Here is a 19,252-nt window from a genome sequence, read left to right on the forward strand (position 1 = left end):
GAAGCAGCACGTGTTGAGACTACGAATTTTCATTCATTTGCCACGCAGTGAATTGTGGAGAAAAGGGGCAAATGTAAGTAGATCAACACGTACTTGTCTTAAACATAACATTTTCTACATCTTGTTGTACAAATTGCGCGCCATGCAACAAATGGTCCATGGGAGAGCATCTTCCAAGCAGACAACTTCAACTCACGGGCAATTTTCTTATGAAAACGTGGGCATCTGGGCTGACTAGTCTTTGCCCTGACACATGCATGACGGGAACACGGAGGCCCCCCTTAAGAAATGATGAGCCCCACAAGTTTTAAATCTTTTCGTACGTGGGTAGGCCATGTCTCTCTCTTCAGTACATTTCAAGGACGAGACCAGAAAATTGAGAAGAAAAAAATGGACAGCTAAAGAGCCAAGTCAGAAGATAATAATAATTAATATTGCCTAATTATCATGTCGGCTTGCATAGCTGAATGAACTTGTTTACCCCAAATTATATAATCCAGTTTATATGTGTGGAAGTAAAAACCTAAAATGGTCCAGGACAGCTTAAAGCACTATAGAAGCTAGAGGAGCTTAACTTATATAAGCTGCTTATAAGTTTCGGATGAGCTTATCTAAACTAGATTAGAGAGTTAAAAAATAAACCGGATTATATAAAGCTAGGGGTAAAGAACAGGCCCATACTCAACGCAAGTCGACATAGGAAACCAGTAGTGAGCGTAACCCAACCCAGATGCACAAACTCCCAGCCAACGCCCAAATTATTACTAATACGAAATACGGCATCAGCATGCGCATTCGTAAAGCTCGGCTGCATCTGGCTCACTGAACAACCAGGACGAGATTCCCAAAAAATAAAGCGAAGAAATGGCATATTGGCACATCTACGGAGGATGACAACTGACAGTCGTATTCCAGAAAAAAAAATACTGGCTCGGACACCACCATCTAAAATTGACCTTTCAATTAGTAGCCTAAATGCGGCTGCGTTCATGAATCACGATACACCTGGCATAAGTCGATGACATGTCCCTGGTCGAACTGCTATATCTGAACTATACATGCTTCTGAATCCTCGATACGAAAAGTTAAGACATCTGTTAGCTTATTGTTGATTGTCCGGTTGCTCCATCAGTCGCCTTCTTTCAGCAGCTAACCCAGCTGCGACGGATGGAGGCAAACTCCTCAAGCTATCATCATGATCTTCATTTGCCAGTTCTGGGGGTTCATCAGGTGCTGTCATTGGGAATAGTGACTCGACATCCTTCAGGGTCAAAACAGGTTCATCTTTGAAATTTTTGGACTTTCGGTTTATAGTAGAGCAGACAGCTCTGCTCCTGTTTAATCTGTAGATGCTCTCTTCTATTGTTTTCTTCACCTAAAAGCAAAATAAGACATTATAAACTGTCTCCACTAATTAATGTAAATTTAAAAAATAGGATGTGCACTCACTATAAAACGGTGAACAAATGTGCTCTTGTCTTGCCCAACTCTATGGATCCTGCTGATAGCCTGTGCCTCAGCCGCAGGGTTTAGTAATGGCTCCACTAGAATAACATGCTGTGCTTCCAGCAGATTAAGACCATTTGCTCCGTGCTGTATAAGCATCAGCAGTACTTGAACAGGCTGCATTTTGGAGACTGTCTTTTTCACTTTATCTACATTTATATTGCTCAACTGACCTTTGAACTGGGAGAGCGCTGACTGTGATTTTCTGAAAAGGAAACGAACTAGCATGTAAGTACTTCCTCATTAATAACCATCTAGCAGAAAGATATAAAAAAGAAAAGGAACAGTAAAAGGCCAATCAAGACCTTGATTCAATATGGGTTGAGATATCTCACCTTCCTCCTTTCATCCGAACATATGAAATGTTGTTAGCCGCAAGGGAGTGCTCTAATACATCGAGCACATCATTCCAACTTGAGAAAACAAGAACTTTAGCTGTTCCATCAGTTGAAGTGATTCTCAATATTCTTCTTGTGACGGCTTCAATCTTCACCAGAAAAAGATAAAACAGAAGGTGGGATTATTACACCAAAATTCAACATACAATAAGCAAACAAACAAGAAGTGTTGGAGCTTGCTAAAGTATGGCCTATATTTTTTACTCTGCAAACAGTTAACAGCAAGTGCATTATAGAAGTGTAGTTGAATAACATTTCAGGATTCTTGAAAATATAGTCATTCCATTTTGCGAGATTACATGATTAATCATGTATTCATGTGATTGGCCACATTGACACAAAGGCCCTACTTTCCAATGATAATTTTGCAAGTTACAAATCAAATAACCAGTAACCGTAGATTTCAAGTGCAGAACACATAGAACAACCACAAGGAAGGAGATGGCATGAAACCTTTGTTCCATATGAACCTTGGACAGAAATAGTGCTTTCAGTCAAATCTTCTGCGCTCTTTTCAGCTTTGTCACTTTGTTTCTCAACTACAAAAGCCACATTCTCAAGATCTGTACGTTGACGGCATGTAGGGCACATGATCCATTTTTTACGTTTCCCAAATTGTGTTGCAGCTTGTTCTGTCATGTAAAGACAGCCTGAGAACAGTAAGCAGATAAATAGTCAAGGCCAGGAATTCACTAATCAATATCCATCATATGAACAAACAATTGGCATGATTATCCAACTATATACCCTGATGCTAGATTAGCATAATACTTAGCTTTAAGATTGCTCAAGTAAATTCCAGCAAACAACAACCAGGCAGGCATGTAACAGTAGTATTTATGCTATCTACTGCTTTTCTTCAAATGACGGCTTTGAAGAAATTTTGAAAATAAAACTAGCATGGATACTCACACTTGCAGCACACGAAATGACCACACTGGAAAACCATTTTTTGGTCAAAAACCTTCTCCTGGCAAATTGGGCATGGTTCATTACTAATATCAGAAATGGTTTGTCCTGTAACAGAACATGAAGTAGCTATATCAACAGCATCGCCTGCTTTAGGCAATGATTCGCCATGCTTGTTAAATGTTTTCTTGTTACATAGCGCCAATCCCTAAAGGCACAAATGCAATCAGTAGCAATAAAAACACACACTAATCCAAGATAGTATCATAGTGCAATCTTTGGAAATAAAAGTCATGCAAGCTGTAGACTAGAATGTGAACTTATATAGCAAAAGTTTACTGAAAGTTAATACACACCTTTAAATACCGGAGTTGGCCCCTTACACGGGCTAAAGATGAGAGAGACATGAATTTTTCACTTGTAAACTGGACATTATATGGTATGAGTTCCTCTCTAGTTACAATATCGACAGCGCTAGGTTCATCATCTTTCTCTTTGAGCTGCAGTCTTGAGATAGACATCTTGATCTCATCATGAGCACGCAATAATTGATTTTGAGCAATTGACAAAAACCGTGCTTGAGAAAACTCCTTGCGCATAGCCTCAATCACCATGTCATGGCCAAATTTGTTAGTTAGCATTACAATAACCAGCTTGAGCATGCCAAAAGAGAAGGAAACAAAATCTACCTCAAAAAGAAGTAAATGCTTTTTAGCAATTGCAGAATACTGCCTTCCCAATACTGTCTTTGAGTGATTTTGGATAACCCTCAATGTGGTCTCAGTTCGAGAAGGATGCCTGTAGACCTGTAAACATTGGCAGTACAAAACATATAATATTGGATAGCAAATAAATGGTCAAAGATTATGAAGTTTGAATCTCAAAATGTGTGCATGCCTTAGAGAAGAAGACACAGGGGAGAAGACAAATGGTGCAACATTATTTTCAAGAGTTGGGGTTGCAATGTTATCCTAGAAAAAAGTGTGGACAAGAGAAGTGACAACTATTTAACTGTACGATATGCAGAATAAAAGTATGTAACATACCTGTATGTTTTCTCGAGCCGACCTAGGATTATTATTGTCATAACCAGGTTCAGATCCCTCATTGGATTTTTTATTACGGAAGAAGTGATTGAGCTCATATTTTCGCCTCTGTAGATCATGTGCTTCTTCTACTGTATCAATGACAGAATCATTGTTCGATTTCTTAACAAGAAACAGCCGTGCTTCATACCTCTAAAAGAAACGATAAGATTAAATTGATACATGATTAATCTCATAGGGACATAAATACATCAAAAAGCATTGGTGTGTGACTACCTGAAAGAGTTCATCTAGCTCACATTGGATACATAAAGAACCAGAACCATCATAACACTTTGGACAATATCGCTGACCCTCAATGTCCTCATCCCTTGGGTTATCCATTGTGTTGTCAACTTCCAAAAGTCTATCCATCAGTCGTTGCCTTGAACTTTGTAGAGAATCAATATCAGCTTGAATTGCATATTTTAAGCCAGCAATACTTTTAACCCTGTGAAAGAACAAAACAACCAAGTTAACTATCAAGTAAAAGAAGATTTTATTTAGTGATATGAATTCTTGAACAGAAAAATCACCATAGGCACCATGGAGAATAAACTAAATAAAGAAACCAACAGAAATAAGTTTGCTATAGACCTGGAAGATATTCCCCTTGAACCCAAACCAGTGGTGCTCTTAGTAGAAGAATTATCAATCTTCTTAAGGAGTTCGCCAGCCGAAACATTGCTCTGGTCAATGCAGTCCAAAGCATGTAGCCACCAATTCATATAATCATTCTGTAGCTCCCTAGTGATATTCAAGACCTAAAGGCAGCCAGAGGCTCAGTATGAGGGAGAAAAGGGAAAGGCTTGGATCACATAACATTTACCAAGGATTAGGAATATAAAAGAAGACAAGAAAATATAAATAGATTAAGATAGCTTGTGCAAATACAAAAATAAGAAGTGTAGTGATCAAACCTCTGTGAATGATGCATTAAAATCCTTCTGTGCTACTATCAGCCTTGAAGTAAAAACTGACAAGTACTTTTCTGTGATTGCATTGCAAGTCTTCCTCAAGCACTCATCAGCAAAACACTTTGATGATGAGTGGCCTCCAGCAAAATTCTCTGTGTCCATTTCTCCATTTGTGCATGCTTGTCCAATAACATTTTCATCTTCCTCAAACGTTTCTAAACCATTAGCTGTCAAACTCGAAACACCGTTCTCACATATTTTATTTCGCTTTATGATACATAGATCTGTCTCAACAGTGCTAATCTCCTTTCTTTTCCGGCCGATGTCAACTTCAGAAGCCTGCTTTTTTAATGGGCACTCTTGTAAATATTCAGAACTAGTTCTGAGCAGTTCCGCAAGATTGTAGTTGATATGAAGATTCAATAGAGGGTCAACACGGAAATCATCAACATTTTCATCAGCCAAAGCTAGTGCTTCTTTGTACAATGAAATGGCTTCTTGGTTCTTTTGTTCGATAGCAGCTAGCCCTGCAAGACCATTCAGGGCAACTACAATTTTCCTAAGCTCTTCCTCTCCTTCAATTTTTGCTTTACCAATAAGGACCTGGATACAAAAGTATTACCAGCCCACTGAGAACATTATTAAAAAGTTGCACTACAAATATTAGGTGGCAACAAGGACTGTAACATTATTAGCTATTCACCTGTAAAATCTCATCCATTGACAACGGGTTATGCTGCAGGGAGCAGAGACCAGAACTCCCAACTTGCGGGTGGCAGCATGCCTGCCGAAGTTTCAGCAGTGGGACTAGGAGCTTGACAATGTCATCATTGGAGAGGTAAACATTTAGTAAAGCATTTGAATCTGCAAACACAAGGTAAAAAAGAAGCCTAAGATTTTTTGGAAAAAGGGAATATAGTGTGGCAACTGTCGACCACCGAGCAACATGTTTAATAAAAAGGGCCTACCCAATGCTGAAAGCTCCCACACAACACGACATGGGGTTCTGGGAAAGGGAACTTTTAGGCAGCCTTACACAAGATGTAACAGTCTTTGAAAATTTGCTATTACCTACGAATGCCTCTGAAGCAGAAAGTCTTGCAGCTTTGTTTTGAGTGGGATATGGAGAACAAGAGAAATGTAAATTTTGGATATTAAATCATCCCATTAGCCAGTCATGTGAGACAAACAAAGCAAGGAAAAGGAAGCAGAAAGTAATAGTAAAATCTTTTCGTCTATATTATGTGCTTAAGAAATGTCCTTACCAGCTAGTTTTTTTGCTCATAATATCTATGAAATAGAATGAAAACCCAGACCCAGAGAATCGATGTGGAAACCTGAAATGATTGATTTGGTGAACAAAGTACCTGAAGTTGATTCCTTTCTGTTGACATCATTTCTCAAACTTCTAATAATCTGATGTGCATGGTCCATGCAGGTTGCATGCTGCTTCTTATAGAAATATTCTTCAATGGAAGAAAAGATGAGCCATGAAAAACACTCTTCTTGAGGAGGAAGCTGTAGTTCACCTGAGACATGAACTTTGGAAGAGCGCCACATGATTTCCCTAAAGAAATTGTGTGCATAATTCATAGCTATTTGGTCCCCCTTCTGCAGTTTGTTCAATGAGACAAAAGAAAATAATTATTCAGTCCAGCTATCTCACTAAAAAGATGTTATCAAAGGCTAGCAACAAACGTTACATGCAAAGCTATGGTAATATTATTCATATCAAGGCGTACCAAGTAAAGACAAGCATTACATGCACAGCTATGGCAATATTATTCATGATTCTTGTATTGCTATACAAAGCAATAAACTAGCACTAAACTTGTCATTGTATCATGCCTGCCTATGTTTTCAGACTACATGGACCAGATGGTAAGAAGACCCAACAAGCTCAGTGTAAGACACATACTAACCAGATTTCTCGTATTTCACCATATCCATCACCAACCACCACAAAATTATGTTGTTCAAGTTGTCAGCCTAAGCAAGTGATTAACAGTTTATGGTGCTTAAGTTGTCAGCCTAAGCAAGTGATTAACAATGCCTTCCAGCGTCAGCATGTAATAGACACACAGTTAACAGTAGCACGCAACATACCTCATATGGGTCTCTAATAATGTCCACCCACCATCTATATGTGTCAAATGGGCTTGTCCTAAGAAAACGTAGAAGCCCAAAGAGATCATCAAGCCTGCGTTGTATCGGGGTTCCTGTGATACACCAACGGTGTTGGGCATGTAGCCTCATCGCCATCTCAGTCACAGAAGTCTTGCTTGACTCTACCATCTGAGCTTCATCCAAACAAAGCCGCCACCAGTGGATCCTTGTCAAGACTGTTGGAATGACGGGATATCTATAGAGTGTAATGACAGTTCAGCAGAGTTTCAGGGTGAGTCATTTTAAATTTTGCATAAATGGTACACCTGGATAACACATGGGATGCTTACAAGACTGTAAGCACTCAAAGGAGTATCCAGACCCAACAAGCTATTTCACTTCTATTTCAGCTTTTATCAGTGTACCCTGATTCTAAATGATAGATAAGCTCAAGTTAGTTATCCTTTCAGCTTTACTAGGTTTTTTTTATAACCACATCATGCCAGATCACTAAAAAGGTGTCGTAATTCAAAAAAATGTTAATCATGAACCCAACAGAACACCTCAAAAAAATAATAAAGAAAAAGGTACAGATGCACAGTGTTGTGCAGGTGTTTTTGACAGTGTGCACGGCCTCTCTTTTTCCCTCTTCTTAATATATATGACACGCAGTTCACCAGCGCGTTCAAGAAAAAAAAAAGATCCTATTCAGAGTAGTTTCAGCTCATTGACATCTTCGCAAGGCAGAAGCATGTATATGGGTCATGTAACTCTGCTACTTGTAGTTATTGTTTCAATTTAACTTTACCTGTCATGTTGCATTTCCCAACCCAAAAAAACCAACAACAAGAAACCCCAAAAAACACATTTGCCTCAAAGATGAAAAGATCCATGACTTCCTGGTAAAGAAGAAAGGTATGTTTCCAATTATTTACAGAGGGAGTTAACTACTGGAATCAGTCTGTCCTATCATGTCAGCCTTCATTGTGAAAAAAACATTACTTGCCTCTTCTGAAATCTCAAGAAACGACGATCACCATCATGCCGATCAAAATCATGTGATAGATCTTCTTTCAAGACATCATAGGTTGTCAGGACAACATCAGCAGTACTTATATCAGTCATATCAATTTTTTGGATGGTAGCCAGATCTAAGTTCCTTGCACCTTCATAAATGCAAACTTTCAGAGATCCTGGCCTTGTGTGCCTTGAGTTAAAGAAAACAGCTATTAGCACTATCATTATATGCAGATAACAATACCATAAAAAAAGAGATAAGCCGAAACACTTAAAGAATAAAATTGGATAGGGCACTTGAAGCTTCATTCTTGGTATAGATTGTATTAGAGTGGGAACATATTATCTAAAAAGCTTGTTATCATAAGCACTCTTAATTCTTATAGATCCAACAGAAGGATTTTTAAAATAAAGTTGTGGAACTTCTAGAACACCGAAAAATGCAAGCAGTGAAGACGAGATTGGGTTGTGGCTAGCATGGTGTGAACAAAATAATAATCCTACATTGTAAACAAGAGACGGAGATCTCAAATCTGAAATTAACAGCAGCACATATAGTGTTACACATTATCTTGATATAATGATGTTTAGCTCAGAAAAACTGAAGAACGTTGATTCTGCTATTGGGAAACTATTGACAAAACTGTTCAACTAACATTTTGATAAAAGGAATCATACCGGGTAATCTCAGAATACCACTGTGCCAATATTGGCGCTGGACATACTATTAATGTAGCATGGCTGAATATATTAGTTTGAGCTGCTTCAGTAAGCTCCAAGCACAGTGCACAAACATATTTGTCTTCTGTATCAACAATAGAGCACCAGGGTTTCTTTTTCCTTCTAATCCCAGGCTTATTGTCACTTTTTTCATATTTTGATGCTACATCTTCAGTGGTGTTATCAAAATGTATATCTTCTTTGGGTGCATAACCAACACAATCAGCATGTTGCCAGGCATCACAAATGTCGCATTGAACCCACAGACCCTTGTATGCAGAACTTTCACTCGCAGCCCCACAAACGCACTCAACCCTTTCTACTTTCTGCCTCTTTGTTTGAGGCATTTCAGTTTTGTTCTGGGAGATAGAAAGGCCAATTGAAGATGGCCTACTATGGGCAAAAATGCAAGCTAAAAGCTCGACAGTTTTCCCCAAGCCCATTTCATCTATAATCAATCAAGCACACAAAAGGAATGTCAGCGGAAACTATCAACAGAAGTGAAAACCATGAAAGAAGTATAATCATGAATTTATTATCACAGTTGTTATCAACATACCAGCCAAAATGCCCCCAGAAACATAAGGTGGAGAAGGCTCTGGTCGCAATGAAATATTTCCGCTGCAAAGTAACAGATACATGAAAGTCTGAGCCATTCACAGAAACAATTAAATTTTATAATTCCTCTGTAAAGTAACATATATGTGAAAATCTGAGGCATTCACAGGAACAAATAAATTTTAAAATCAAGACTGCGGAAACATTATGTGCTCGGAAAACAAGTTGCTTGAATAGTACAACAATATGAAAGGAACTTAAGTAATCTCTAGTATAATTAATACTGCAAGCTACAAACATATCAACCAGATATGATTAGCGGCTACGCACTTCAGACTTACTTGAAAGGATTGTAGAACATACTGGAGTTCTTGTGAATAAAATCGATAGGAACACAATATGGTGCAGAATAAACATATTCATGATGGAGAATATTTCCCTTTTCACGTTGAACCATCCAATGTGCTGCACGGAGTTGATATGGCCTGAGCTGAGGAACTAAATCAGGAAGACCAACTTCCAACTGTTCCGCGTTACTAATAACAGGAACAAAAAAAAAGTATCATACAACAGCAAGAAAAAAGTATGTTATAACTAAGCTTTGTAATACTTTGTATAACTCAAATCATAGATTCTGACAAAGCAGGCACATATGGTATACCATAACATCGGCAGCAAGTACTTATCTGAGTTTAAATGCTCTCCTACATGGCTACATTCATGTTAAAGCACATGATTATGAGCTTAGAGTAACAGTGAGATGTAAGATACTCACATCGAAGGCTTAACTGCCTCATAAAAAGCAGCAAGATCAAACTGCGAATCACTTTTAGGTGTGAAATCAGCATTAGCACCATCATCCATCGGCACACCAAGACTATCCATCCTATATATTGCAGCCGACGTTGTGACCTCAGGACGCAGCCAAGCCATCATATTCATCAAGCTCTTCCTCCATGGATGCCTAGCCACCTCCAGCAGCGATTCACACGCGCTGAAAGCCCCCTCCATCACCTCCACTCTAACCCTGAATGATTCAGCCCGCGCTTTGCCCACATCCCGAAACGCTCTAAGCGATTGAACGCGCAGGGTGACGAATCTCAAGCTCACCAAATGGGCGAGGCCGGATACACCTTCATCAGGACCATCAAAACACCCTGACACCACGAGTTGTTCGTGTTTCTCTTCGCGATCCCCATGGACGACATACTCCAGGAGCACGCAATCCGACGGCACAACGGGCCACTGGCCCATCCTGAACCCCTCCTCCGGCGCGTCACGCACAAGCATACGCAAGGAGAACCTTGATGCCCCGAATGCCTCCTCCAACGCCTCCTCCCCGTCGTCGGAGACACTCACGTCTCGGAGGACTACCTCGGCGACGTCGCGGTGGTCGGCGTCGGCGAGCCCCCACGTGCTCCTATCCACCTCCACGCGCACGTCCCTCCTCGCCTCGCCCTTGGCCGCACGCTTCGTACCCCCGCTGGGGCCCGGCGCGTCGGGGTCGGCCTCGGCCGCCGCAGACGCGGCGCCCGCCGCTCGAACCGGCCGCGATTTCTTCCTCCCCATGTGTGATTCAGCAGTGTGCTGAACTCTTAGGTGGGGGTTTTGGACGCCGGAGCAGAACTGGGCGCGGGTATTCGAGGAAATCTCGCGGTGTTTCAGTGATTGGAGTTCGAGCCCTCGGATTTTTGAGAAGAGAGGGAGGACACGGGAGCAAAGACGAGTGGCTGGGGCATACGGGGGTAGAGATTGATGACACGGCGGAGGTTTTAGGAAGAACCGGCCGGCGAACTGCCGGGAGAGAATGGAGGAAGGGCGGTTGAGGTTGATTTTTTTTTTCTTTTCCGAAAGACGGTTGAGGTTGCCAATTCGTCAAATTTGATCTTGAAGCTGGTGAGCGTTGCCAATTCGTCAAAATCAATCACAAACTCAAGTAAGAAGGTTATTGCGTCATAAATTTGAGACTATATCAAATTAGCAAGGGTACGTTTGGATCCGACACTAAGATTTAGCTAACTAAAATTTTAAAACTAAATTTTGGCCAGTTAAAATTTGTCCCAGCTAAATTTTAGTTGAGATATTTGGATCCTCCGGCTAATAGATTAAGCTAAAATTTAGCTGGCTTTACCAATATATTGAAACAGCTAAACTCAGCTAAACTCTAGCTGGTCTTTTAGCTGCCGTTTGCATTCCTAGCAGCTAAATTTAGCCAAAGCTTTAGTTGGTGAATCCAAACAAGCCCTAAATACATTGCCCATCAAATTAATAGACTTTATTGATTTTTTTTACTTCAATTTTTATCCCTCTATGTAAAATAACGCAATAACTTTTTATACACTACCTTAACCCACGTAATTGAATGATATATATTAAACTAGCAAGCTGATCCGCGCAAATAGTATTGGTAGCTAGTAGATTTTCATTATTCTCCAATCTCCAATTCTTAAAAATTGATGCATACATGCACCTATATTGTTATATTGTCCTACGGTTGATGCATTTTTTCTCCATTACCATGTACAGGGTCTACAATTGCAGGTGGCAATGTATAACCTTCTCCTTAATGCCTACCATCCTCTATGGTCATCGTCACCTTCTCGGATTCTGACTCATGTTAGCTTTTTTTCTCTCATTTCTATTAATATAGTTGTTCCCTATAAGCTAGTGCTATTAAATTGTGCTTCTCCACCGCCATTCCTATGATTCTTTTGGGATTGTTAACACACTTCGTAAATTGAACACTAATGAGTAGTTTGGTAGGGCATCGTCTTCTTCTGAAGTTTATTTAGTTTTGGCTCAACGGTGAAACCACATATTTTCTGGAGCCGAAACCATTTAATTTTTTTTGGCAAAGCAGCTTCTTAATGTTAATGTGGTAATTCTGAGAATACTTTAAAGCTTGATGGGAGAGGAGAAGTCGGTTAAAGCTTTTTTTTACTCCTCCTCTCTACTATAAGCCGTTTTGAGATTTCATGTAGGCTTCTTGGTGAAGCCGTTTTAATTTTACCTATTTCATAGAACTTTATTGAAAGTTGTTGGAGAAACTAATGGAGAAGCCCCAGCTGTCGGTGTTTTTATCGTCAGCCTGCCTAGGGATACCCTAAGATAGGTGATTATTTGGTGAGGGATCGTCGGATCTGAAATTTGAAGGTGAACGCAAGGACATAAGATACAAATTTAGATAGGTTCGGGCCGCTAGAGTAGCGTAATACCCTACGTCCTGTTTTGGGGTGTTGTATATTGCGCCCTGCGCTTGGATGTTGAGCAGCCTGTTGGCTGCTCTCTGTTGGTTCTCTATTGGTTCTCTTTCTGCCTATCTAGGTATCCCCGCCCTCCTTTATATATCCCAGGGGACGAGGTTCCTAGTAGGATTACAAGGTAGGAGTCCTAATACGATTACAAGGTATGAGTCCTAATAGTATTACAAGGTATGAGTCCTAATAGGATTACGGTGGAATTCTAGTAGGAATCAGACTTCTTTTTCCTTACATGTAGCTTCTTTACGGTACCCAGAGGATCTATCCCTGACACCAGCAAACATATCCTAATAACTGTCATGGTTACATGTGCTATAGTTATAGGTGCTGGTGTTTGAGATATTAAAATATGATGAAGGGCATGTTAAGACTCAATGAATACCATAGTCAAGCCACTACTTAGGTACCAATTTATTATGATGATTGATTTGTAATATTTAATATTTATTTATCCGTAAATCTTTAAGTAGAAGCGTTCATCTTTCCAATGTTTTGCAAACTAATACTGTAGTAAAAATGAATGCTAGAAGGTGACAATTGTCATGACAAAGTTGTTGTACTCTACAATGCTGGATAACTAATCAAGCAAGATGTACATCACCAAAGTAATGATTAACTCATTATGAAGCAGCAATGAAAGTTGTACCAGTAGTGACAATAGCCTGAAAAATAGGTACATGTGTTATTTATGTGTTATTTAATTAATTTTCTTAGAAATTGAATATCAATTTCTGAAATATCAGTTTTTATTATTTTTCTTGTAATTTAGTTATTCACTTATTCGTTATTTACATAGACTTTTTAATTTTTTTATTTTCTTCAAAATTCATGTAGAATAGTTTTTTATTAATTTAATTTCGAGTTAAGATATATATTAATCATATTCAACGAACTCTTTCGATTAATATAAATCGTTAGATTATTATAAAAATTGCTGCTATATATATTCCTATACTTTTAAATGTATAGCTTAAATATTTTGATATGAGCTATTTACATATGTAATTTGCTTCCTAACTCAATAGGAATCAAGATATTTATTCTTATTATTTTACTTTACTTAGCTATTTTTATTCAAAAATTCATATACAAATTAAATACTAATTTGTTAATTTTATTCTAAATTTAGCTATTTGTTTATCATATTTGACATGAAATGCTTGTGAACTTCTAATTCCTTTCTTAACTCAAATTTAATTATTTATTATTTGTATTTGACCTATATTATTTATATTAGCTATTTTTCCTAATTTACTTCTGCTATACAAATCAACTGCCATTTTTTGGTTTATTAAGTTTTGAATTTATCTATTTATTAGTTGCGTTCGATATGGACTCTTGGATCAACTAATAATTTTCTTATTTTTTGAATTTTATATTTAACTATTTACTAAAAGTATTAGGCATGGACACTTTGATCATGTCCTATCTTTTTCTTAACTTTTAAATTGTAAATTAGCTGTTTATTAATCGTATTTGATATGAACTCTTGTTAGTTTAGACCATTAGATTTTTATAATATTTATTGTCACACCAACATCGTTCTTAGCTTTGCGTTGATCGCCATTAAATTTGGATTTGCTAGATTCTTCAATCAGCAAATTTGCTTGCCAGGAAAATTAATTCTGAATTGCTAGCGGAAGGATAATATTATATAATTGCTAGTCTCTTTCGGGATTACATAAAAGAGAAGTATAGACTATAGAGTATCCGAAATTTATATACAATACACATTGCTCGTAGGAGGATAAATAAAATTAAATAAATTAGCCTGCGCGGCACGCTGAGAATCAGCATCAGCAACAGCAGGAGACCATGGTGAGGGTTAGTTGGTGTTGGTCACTTTCGCCGTCCGACAGTGGACGCTTGGACTCGAGGCCATCCAGCAAGAGCACCACACCATCCTCCGTCCCGAGCAGAAACCTGCTGCGGCTAACATGCAAGCAGGCAGCTGTTCAGATTGAATTGGCATTCAGGAGCTCTGTAGTTTGTTTATTCTTTTTTTAGCAAGCTTTGTATAGTTCTTCGCCGCCGGTAAAATCTTCGACATCGTTGAGATCGTTGCGCTGAGTAAAGTACACGTTGCTAGCACAAGAACAAAATTATTAACGTGTATATGAATTGGAAAGATTCCAGTTGTGTCCGACATGGACTTCATGCTGCACGATATCTGCTAACATATTAGTTGTATTGGAATTAGATATAAACTCTTTAGGGCGGTCTACGCCATGATCTAGCGAGCTTGTAGATGTACTTTCTTGCATGAATGCTTACCAAATTTAGGTACCTTTTAATTGGATATGACACCTGCCCCTTTATTTAACTATTTTTCTTTCCAATTCGTTGAATCCATATGCTAATTTTAAATTTTCAAATTTATATGTATTTATTAGTTGGATTTGATATGGACTCTTTAGATTAGTTTAAACCGTTAGATCTTTATAAAATCCAACGGTGTATATCTTTCTCTTTTTGATTAATTATGTGTATTTATTAGTTGGATTTGACATGAAATCTTTGGGTTAATTTAGACCGTTAGATCTTCATAAAATCTAACGGTGTATATCCTTGTTTTTATTAATATGGGAATTTCTAGACTCTCTCGGTGAATATGGTGGCTTATTTTAACACTCCCTTATTAATATAATAGATAGAATATAGTTCGAATGAGACCTCTCACCCTGTAAGGTGGACCAGATATGGACCGAAAAGCTATTATGGATCAACACGACACATAATCTTTGTATATCAACCTGTAATATAGACCTATATCATGTATCTATATCATGATAATATAAAGAGCATAACGTTCACTCTATTTCATGTAAACAAAACAATCAACATTCTCGAGTTAATTACATACAACAAAAAAGATTTTTTGATTCAAACTACTACAATGTCTTAGCACTCAGCTTTGTTGTTCCCAAACAATGTCTTAATGCTCATTCTTTCTGAGATTCGTAATGCTGTGTACTTACACATTTCATTAGCACAGCATTTTTCAAGCTGGAAAAAAATGGACAAGCAAACGGCCTATGAATCCAACTGCACCTAAAATGAATGGTAACGCTATACCTATAAGAATTCTAACAACCAAAAAAAATTGGAGCAATCCAATTCCAAAAGCCTCTAAAAATGATGTAGGCGATAAGAAGGTATTAAATACCTCATCTGAACGAATATGAGGAATCAGGATTTGAACCCTGATCGGCTAGCTCTTCCCAAGGACACTAGCCAGCTGCAGTAAGGCAGCTTCTCAAGCCTCTATCCCTCAAATATATACAAGCCTAGCAACCCTGCTATCATTTGATCCGGATGGCTCCCGGTGCAGGGATCCCCTTGCCGGGCATCCCTGGGACTGGGAGCGGCCAACCAGAGCCTCTCGCCGCTGATCTCTTCAGCGTGCCACCGTCTTCCTCATCCGAGTCATCGACGTCGTAGTCGTTGTCGTCGACCCAAACACCTTTCCCTTTCCTGTCGTAGTGCCCCACGCTAGGCGTCGTCCGCTCGCTGAAGCTCTCGTACAGGTCAGGGGAGTGCCGCAGCAGCTCGCTCGCCGACCCGTACCCCATCAGCCGGTGCAGCCTGCCCACGCCTTTCGTCCCGTCGAGGGTGTCGAACGACGTGTTCCTCGACACGTGCAGCGCCTGCTCGTCCTCCGTCGAGTAGCTGCTCAGCCCGAAGCCGTCGATGAACGGCGCGAAGGGGTCCGGCTGTGCCGCGCAGCCTTCGCCGCCCAGCAGCTCGGAACCGTCTGTGCTGAACTGGTCGAGGGAGTCCAGCAGGCAAGCCTTCTTCCTGGCCGGGTCCCTGTAGGAGTAGGATAGGACCGTCGAGCAGGAGCCGCACCGCAGCTTGCGCACGGTCTTGGTCGAGACGGCGAAGTCGGCGGGCACCTGGACAAGCTTGAAGCAGCTGGAGCAGATGATGAACGGCGCGCCCTTCAGGACCGGCCGGCAGTGGTTGCGGGGCGGCAGGCGCCGCTTGGCCTCCTTTGCTGCCGGTGTCTTCCGCGGCGCGGATGATGGCTCCTGCGTTCTGGGCCTGGAGCAGTGTCCACGGCAGCTGCCGCACTCCGGCTTGCCGCGGTGGCGGCAGCAACCGTGATGGCACGACCTTGGCTGCACGTTGTGGCAGCACGGGTCGGCTCTGCACTGGCGGTAGCGCCGTGACGGCAAGCCACGCGGAGGAGCGGCAACTTGGCCGGGCTTGACCACACGAGCCGGGCTGCCACGGTGGCCGTCGGCAGCAGCAGCTGCATGACGAGCTCTGGAATGGAGGCTTGGGGCCACGGCCGCGCGAGACACGTATCCTTCTTGCTTGGGAAGACGAGGAGGACGCGCGCGTGGCGTTGGATTGAGCTCTGGGGACTTACTGAAAAGTTCGGAGAGGTCGCCTTTCAGCTCATCCACCGTCTTCAGAATCTTCTTCCGCAAGGGCCCCAAGTTTTCTGCTTGAATCTCCTGGCGAGATGGGCTCATCGCCTTTTCCCCGGCAGCAGCAGCTTCCTGTCCCAACGCATCTCGTGCAGAATGCGCAGTTGGGGCTTGAGCTGATTTCGGTGCGAGTTCTTCGCGATGGTTGTACTGCGGCTGCATTGTGGCTTCACCTGAATGTTTCTTTCTTGCAGCATCGGGTGATTCAGCCTGGCGTTGCATCCTCTTCTCAATATCATCCTTCAATTCAGAAGTAGCATTTTTGTTTTCTTTGGGAGAAGTAGCACTGCGATCGGCGCTACCAGCATCTGCTTGTCTTCGACCTTCAGAATTGTCAGAGATCACATGATTGGCAGCACTCTGATCATGTCCCCTCTTCTCCATCAGTTCCACTTGCTCAGAAACACGATTCCTCGCCGACACGAGATCACCGGACTCGCGTCGGCTCGTCGTGGCAGTGCCTTGGCGCCTGCTGCTTGTGGCAACTGCAATGCTGCTACTGCTTGCAACATCACCGGAATCGTGCTTCCTCGCCGACACAAGATCGCCGCTCGTGTGAGTGCCTTGGCGCCTGCTACTTGTAACAGTAGGAGTGCTGCTGCTGCTGGCAACATTCCCGGAACCATGCCTCCTCGCCGACACGAGGTCACCGGACTCACGCAGGCTTGTCGTGTCGGTGGCTCGGTGCCTGCTGCTGGTGGCATCAAGGGAAGTGGGGGTGCTGGACCTGCTGGTGCTGGCGACGTCAGTGGAGTCCAAGTGTCTGCCCTGAGGAGGCAGCCCACTCCTTGAGGGCGAAGCCCTTGGCGCGTCTCCTGCGCTGCCGGTGCGGTTTTTGGCTGTACGAGCACAGGAGAACCCATCAGAAATCTGCAGTGTGACCAAGCATCCAAATGCTAGCGATCAAAACAAGAGCTGAACCTGAAATTACCTCGAAGACTAGTGCCGCATCCACCGCATTGGTAGACGGGTGCGCCGGGCTCCTCAAGAACGCAGTGGCACCTCGGACATCTGACGCGGTGAACCGGCCTGGCGTCTGAATTTTCCATGAGCCGACAGGCCCCAGGACATTAGGAGCTGTCGATGATCAGAGATTCAGAGAACGCTGCCTGCGGTGTCAATCAAAAAGTTAACAGGAAAACACATGAGCATTCTGTTGACATCTAATCTTGCACCTTATAATTGATTGAAGAGACGACAGACGAAAACAGGAAACAAAATTTGTACTTATATGTAACGTCTGGTAGCCAAAGTCTGACTTGAGTGCGAACGATGACAGAGAAAGAACGGTAAGCATGGAGTAACAGCGACCCCTATGTTTGAACTGTTCTTTTTGGGGTTTTTTCAGGAAACGTTTGAACTGTTCTTTTCCTTTGGGCAAACAAATAAGTGCACTAAAAGGCTCATTACTCCTCCTCCTACTACTACTACTAAAGAGGGATAAAATAAAACAGCCATTAGTCCACTACTAGTCATTTCAGTTAGGTCGCACAAAATTCAGGAGACAAACTGCCTGCCTAAAAACTTGTGTTTGGACAGAAGAGGCAACGGCCAAGGCAAATACAAGATTCATGAGCATTTTTGAACAAAATTCCCCAAATTCGCTGGCTCGAACGAATTAACGAAACTGAGATCCCAGAACATTCTAGAAGGGAATCGCGGTCTGAAGCACGAAAGAAGCAGAGCAAGACACGCACACTCACCTCTGCCTTCGCCTTCGCCTTTCCACTTGCCGTCGTCTCCAGACGCTTCTTGTTGCTCCTGGTGCCGGGCCTTGTCCCCCCAAGCTCAACTGCTCCTCCGAATCCAAATCCCCTGGCTGGGTGGGTGCTCCTCCGCTATATACTGTACGACGCCTCCTGCGTCCCCGGGCTTCAACTCTCGGTAGTTGCGGTTGCCTAACCGGGCAAATAATTTAGTGATGGACGCCTCCTCCCCTCCGTGGGGTCCGTGTGAACTGCGAAGCGAGAGGCCCCTGCAGGTGCTGTTTGGTGGTGAGCGGGCGAGGGAGGGAAGGAGCAATAGAAAAAAGAAGAAGATGATGGGCTGAGCTGAGCTCATGAAAAACGATGGCGTGTGCTCGGCAAATATTTATACGCGGCGGAGGAGAGGAGAAAAGGGGAGGAGGCAGCGAGGAACGGAAGGGTCCGGTTCCGGCGCGGGCGACCGCTTCAACGACGACGAGTGAGTGGTCTGGGCGAGACGTCCACTGGCTGCCTGGGTTGGGCCAGGTCGCCCAGGCCGTGCCGAGGAGCGAGGAGGGCGAGAGGCGAGGAGCGAGACCGTGTCGCGGACGCCAGTCGCGCATGCCACCGCGTCGTCATCCCGGCGCACGTAGGA

General features: G+C 42.0%; 2 protein-coding genes across 3 annotated transcripts; both read right to left on the reverse strand.

Moving 5' to 3' along the window:
• Positions 1-758: 758 nt before the first annotated feature.
• On the reverse strand, positions 759-11,061 carry LOC112880728 (E3 ubiquitin-protein ligase SHPRH). 2 transcript variants are annotated; one of them, XR_003226423.1, is made up of 20 exons: positions 9,992-11,061; positions 9,558-9,752; positions 9,218-9,279; positions 8,617-9,106; positions 7,928-8,128; positions 6,922-7,177; positions 6,183-6,426; positions 5,519-5,679; positions 4,819-5,418; positions 4,496-4,662; positions 4,136-4,349; positions 3,860-4,051; positions 3,503-3,619; positions 3,170-3,415; positions 2,817-3,021; positions 2,358-2,554; positions 1,842-1,993; positions 1,680-1,711; positions 1,450-1,593; positions 759-1,375 (listed from the first exon to the last, which is right to left on the reverse strand). XR_003226423.1 is itself a non-coding variant. In XM_025945475.1 (19 exons), the coding sequence occupies exons 1-19, from the start codon at positions 10,783-10,785 to the stop codon at positions 1,103-1,105; spliced, it is 5,028 nt and encodes a 1,675-aa protein (XP_025801260.1). In that variant the 5' UTR covers positions 10,786-11,061; the 3' UTR covers positions 759-1,102. The 2 variants fall into 2 exon arrangements, 1 of the variants encoding a protein (XP_025801260.1); XM_025945475.1 differs by having other exon boundaries at positions 1,450-1,711.
• Positions 11,062-15,495: 4,434 nt separating this feature from the next.
• LOC112881766 (protein ENHANCED DISEASE RESISTANCE 4-like) lies at positions 15,496-19,168 on the reverse strand. The gene is made up of 3 exons (XM_025946626.1): positions 18,616-19,168; positions 17,844-18,021; positions 15,496-17,751 (listed from the first exon to the last, which is right to left on the reverse strand). The coding sequence occupies exons 2-3, from the start codon at positions 17,959-17,961 to the stop codon at positions 15,779-15,781; spliced, it is 2,091 nt and encodes a 696-aa protein (XP_025802411.1). The 5' UTR covers positions 17,962-18,021; positions 18,616-19,168; the 3' UTR covers positions 15,496-15,778.
• Positions 19,169-19,252: the final 84 nt, after the last annotated feature.

This window comes from Panicum hallii, chromosome 2 (assembly GCF_002211085.1).
Source record: "Panicum hallii strain FIL2 chromosome 2, PHallii_v3.1, whole genome shotgun sequence".
Taxonomy (NCBI): Eukaryota; Viridiplantae; Streptophyta; class Magnoliopsida; order Poales; family Poaceae; genus Panicum; species Panicum hallii.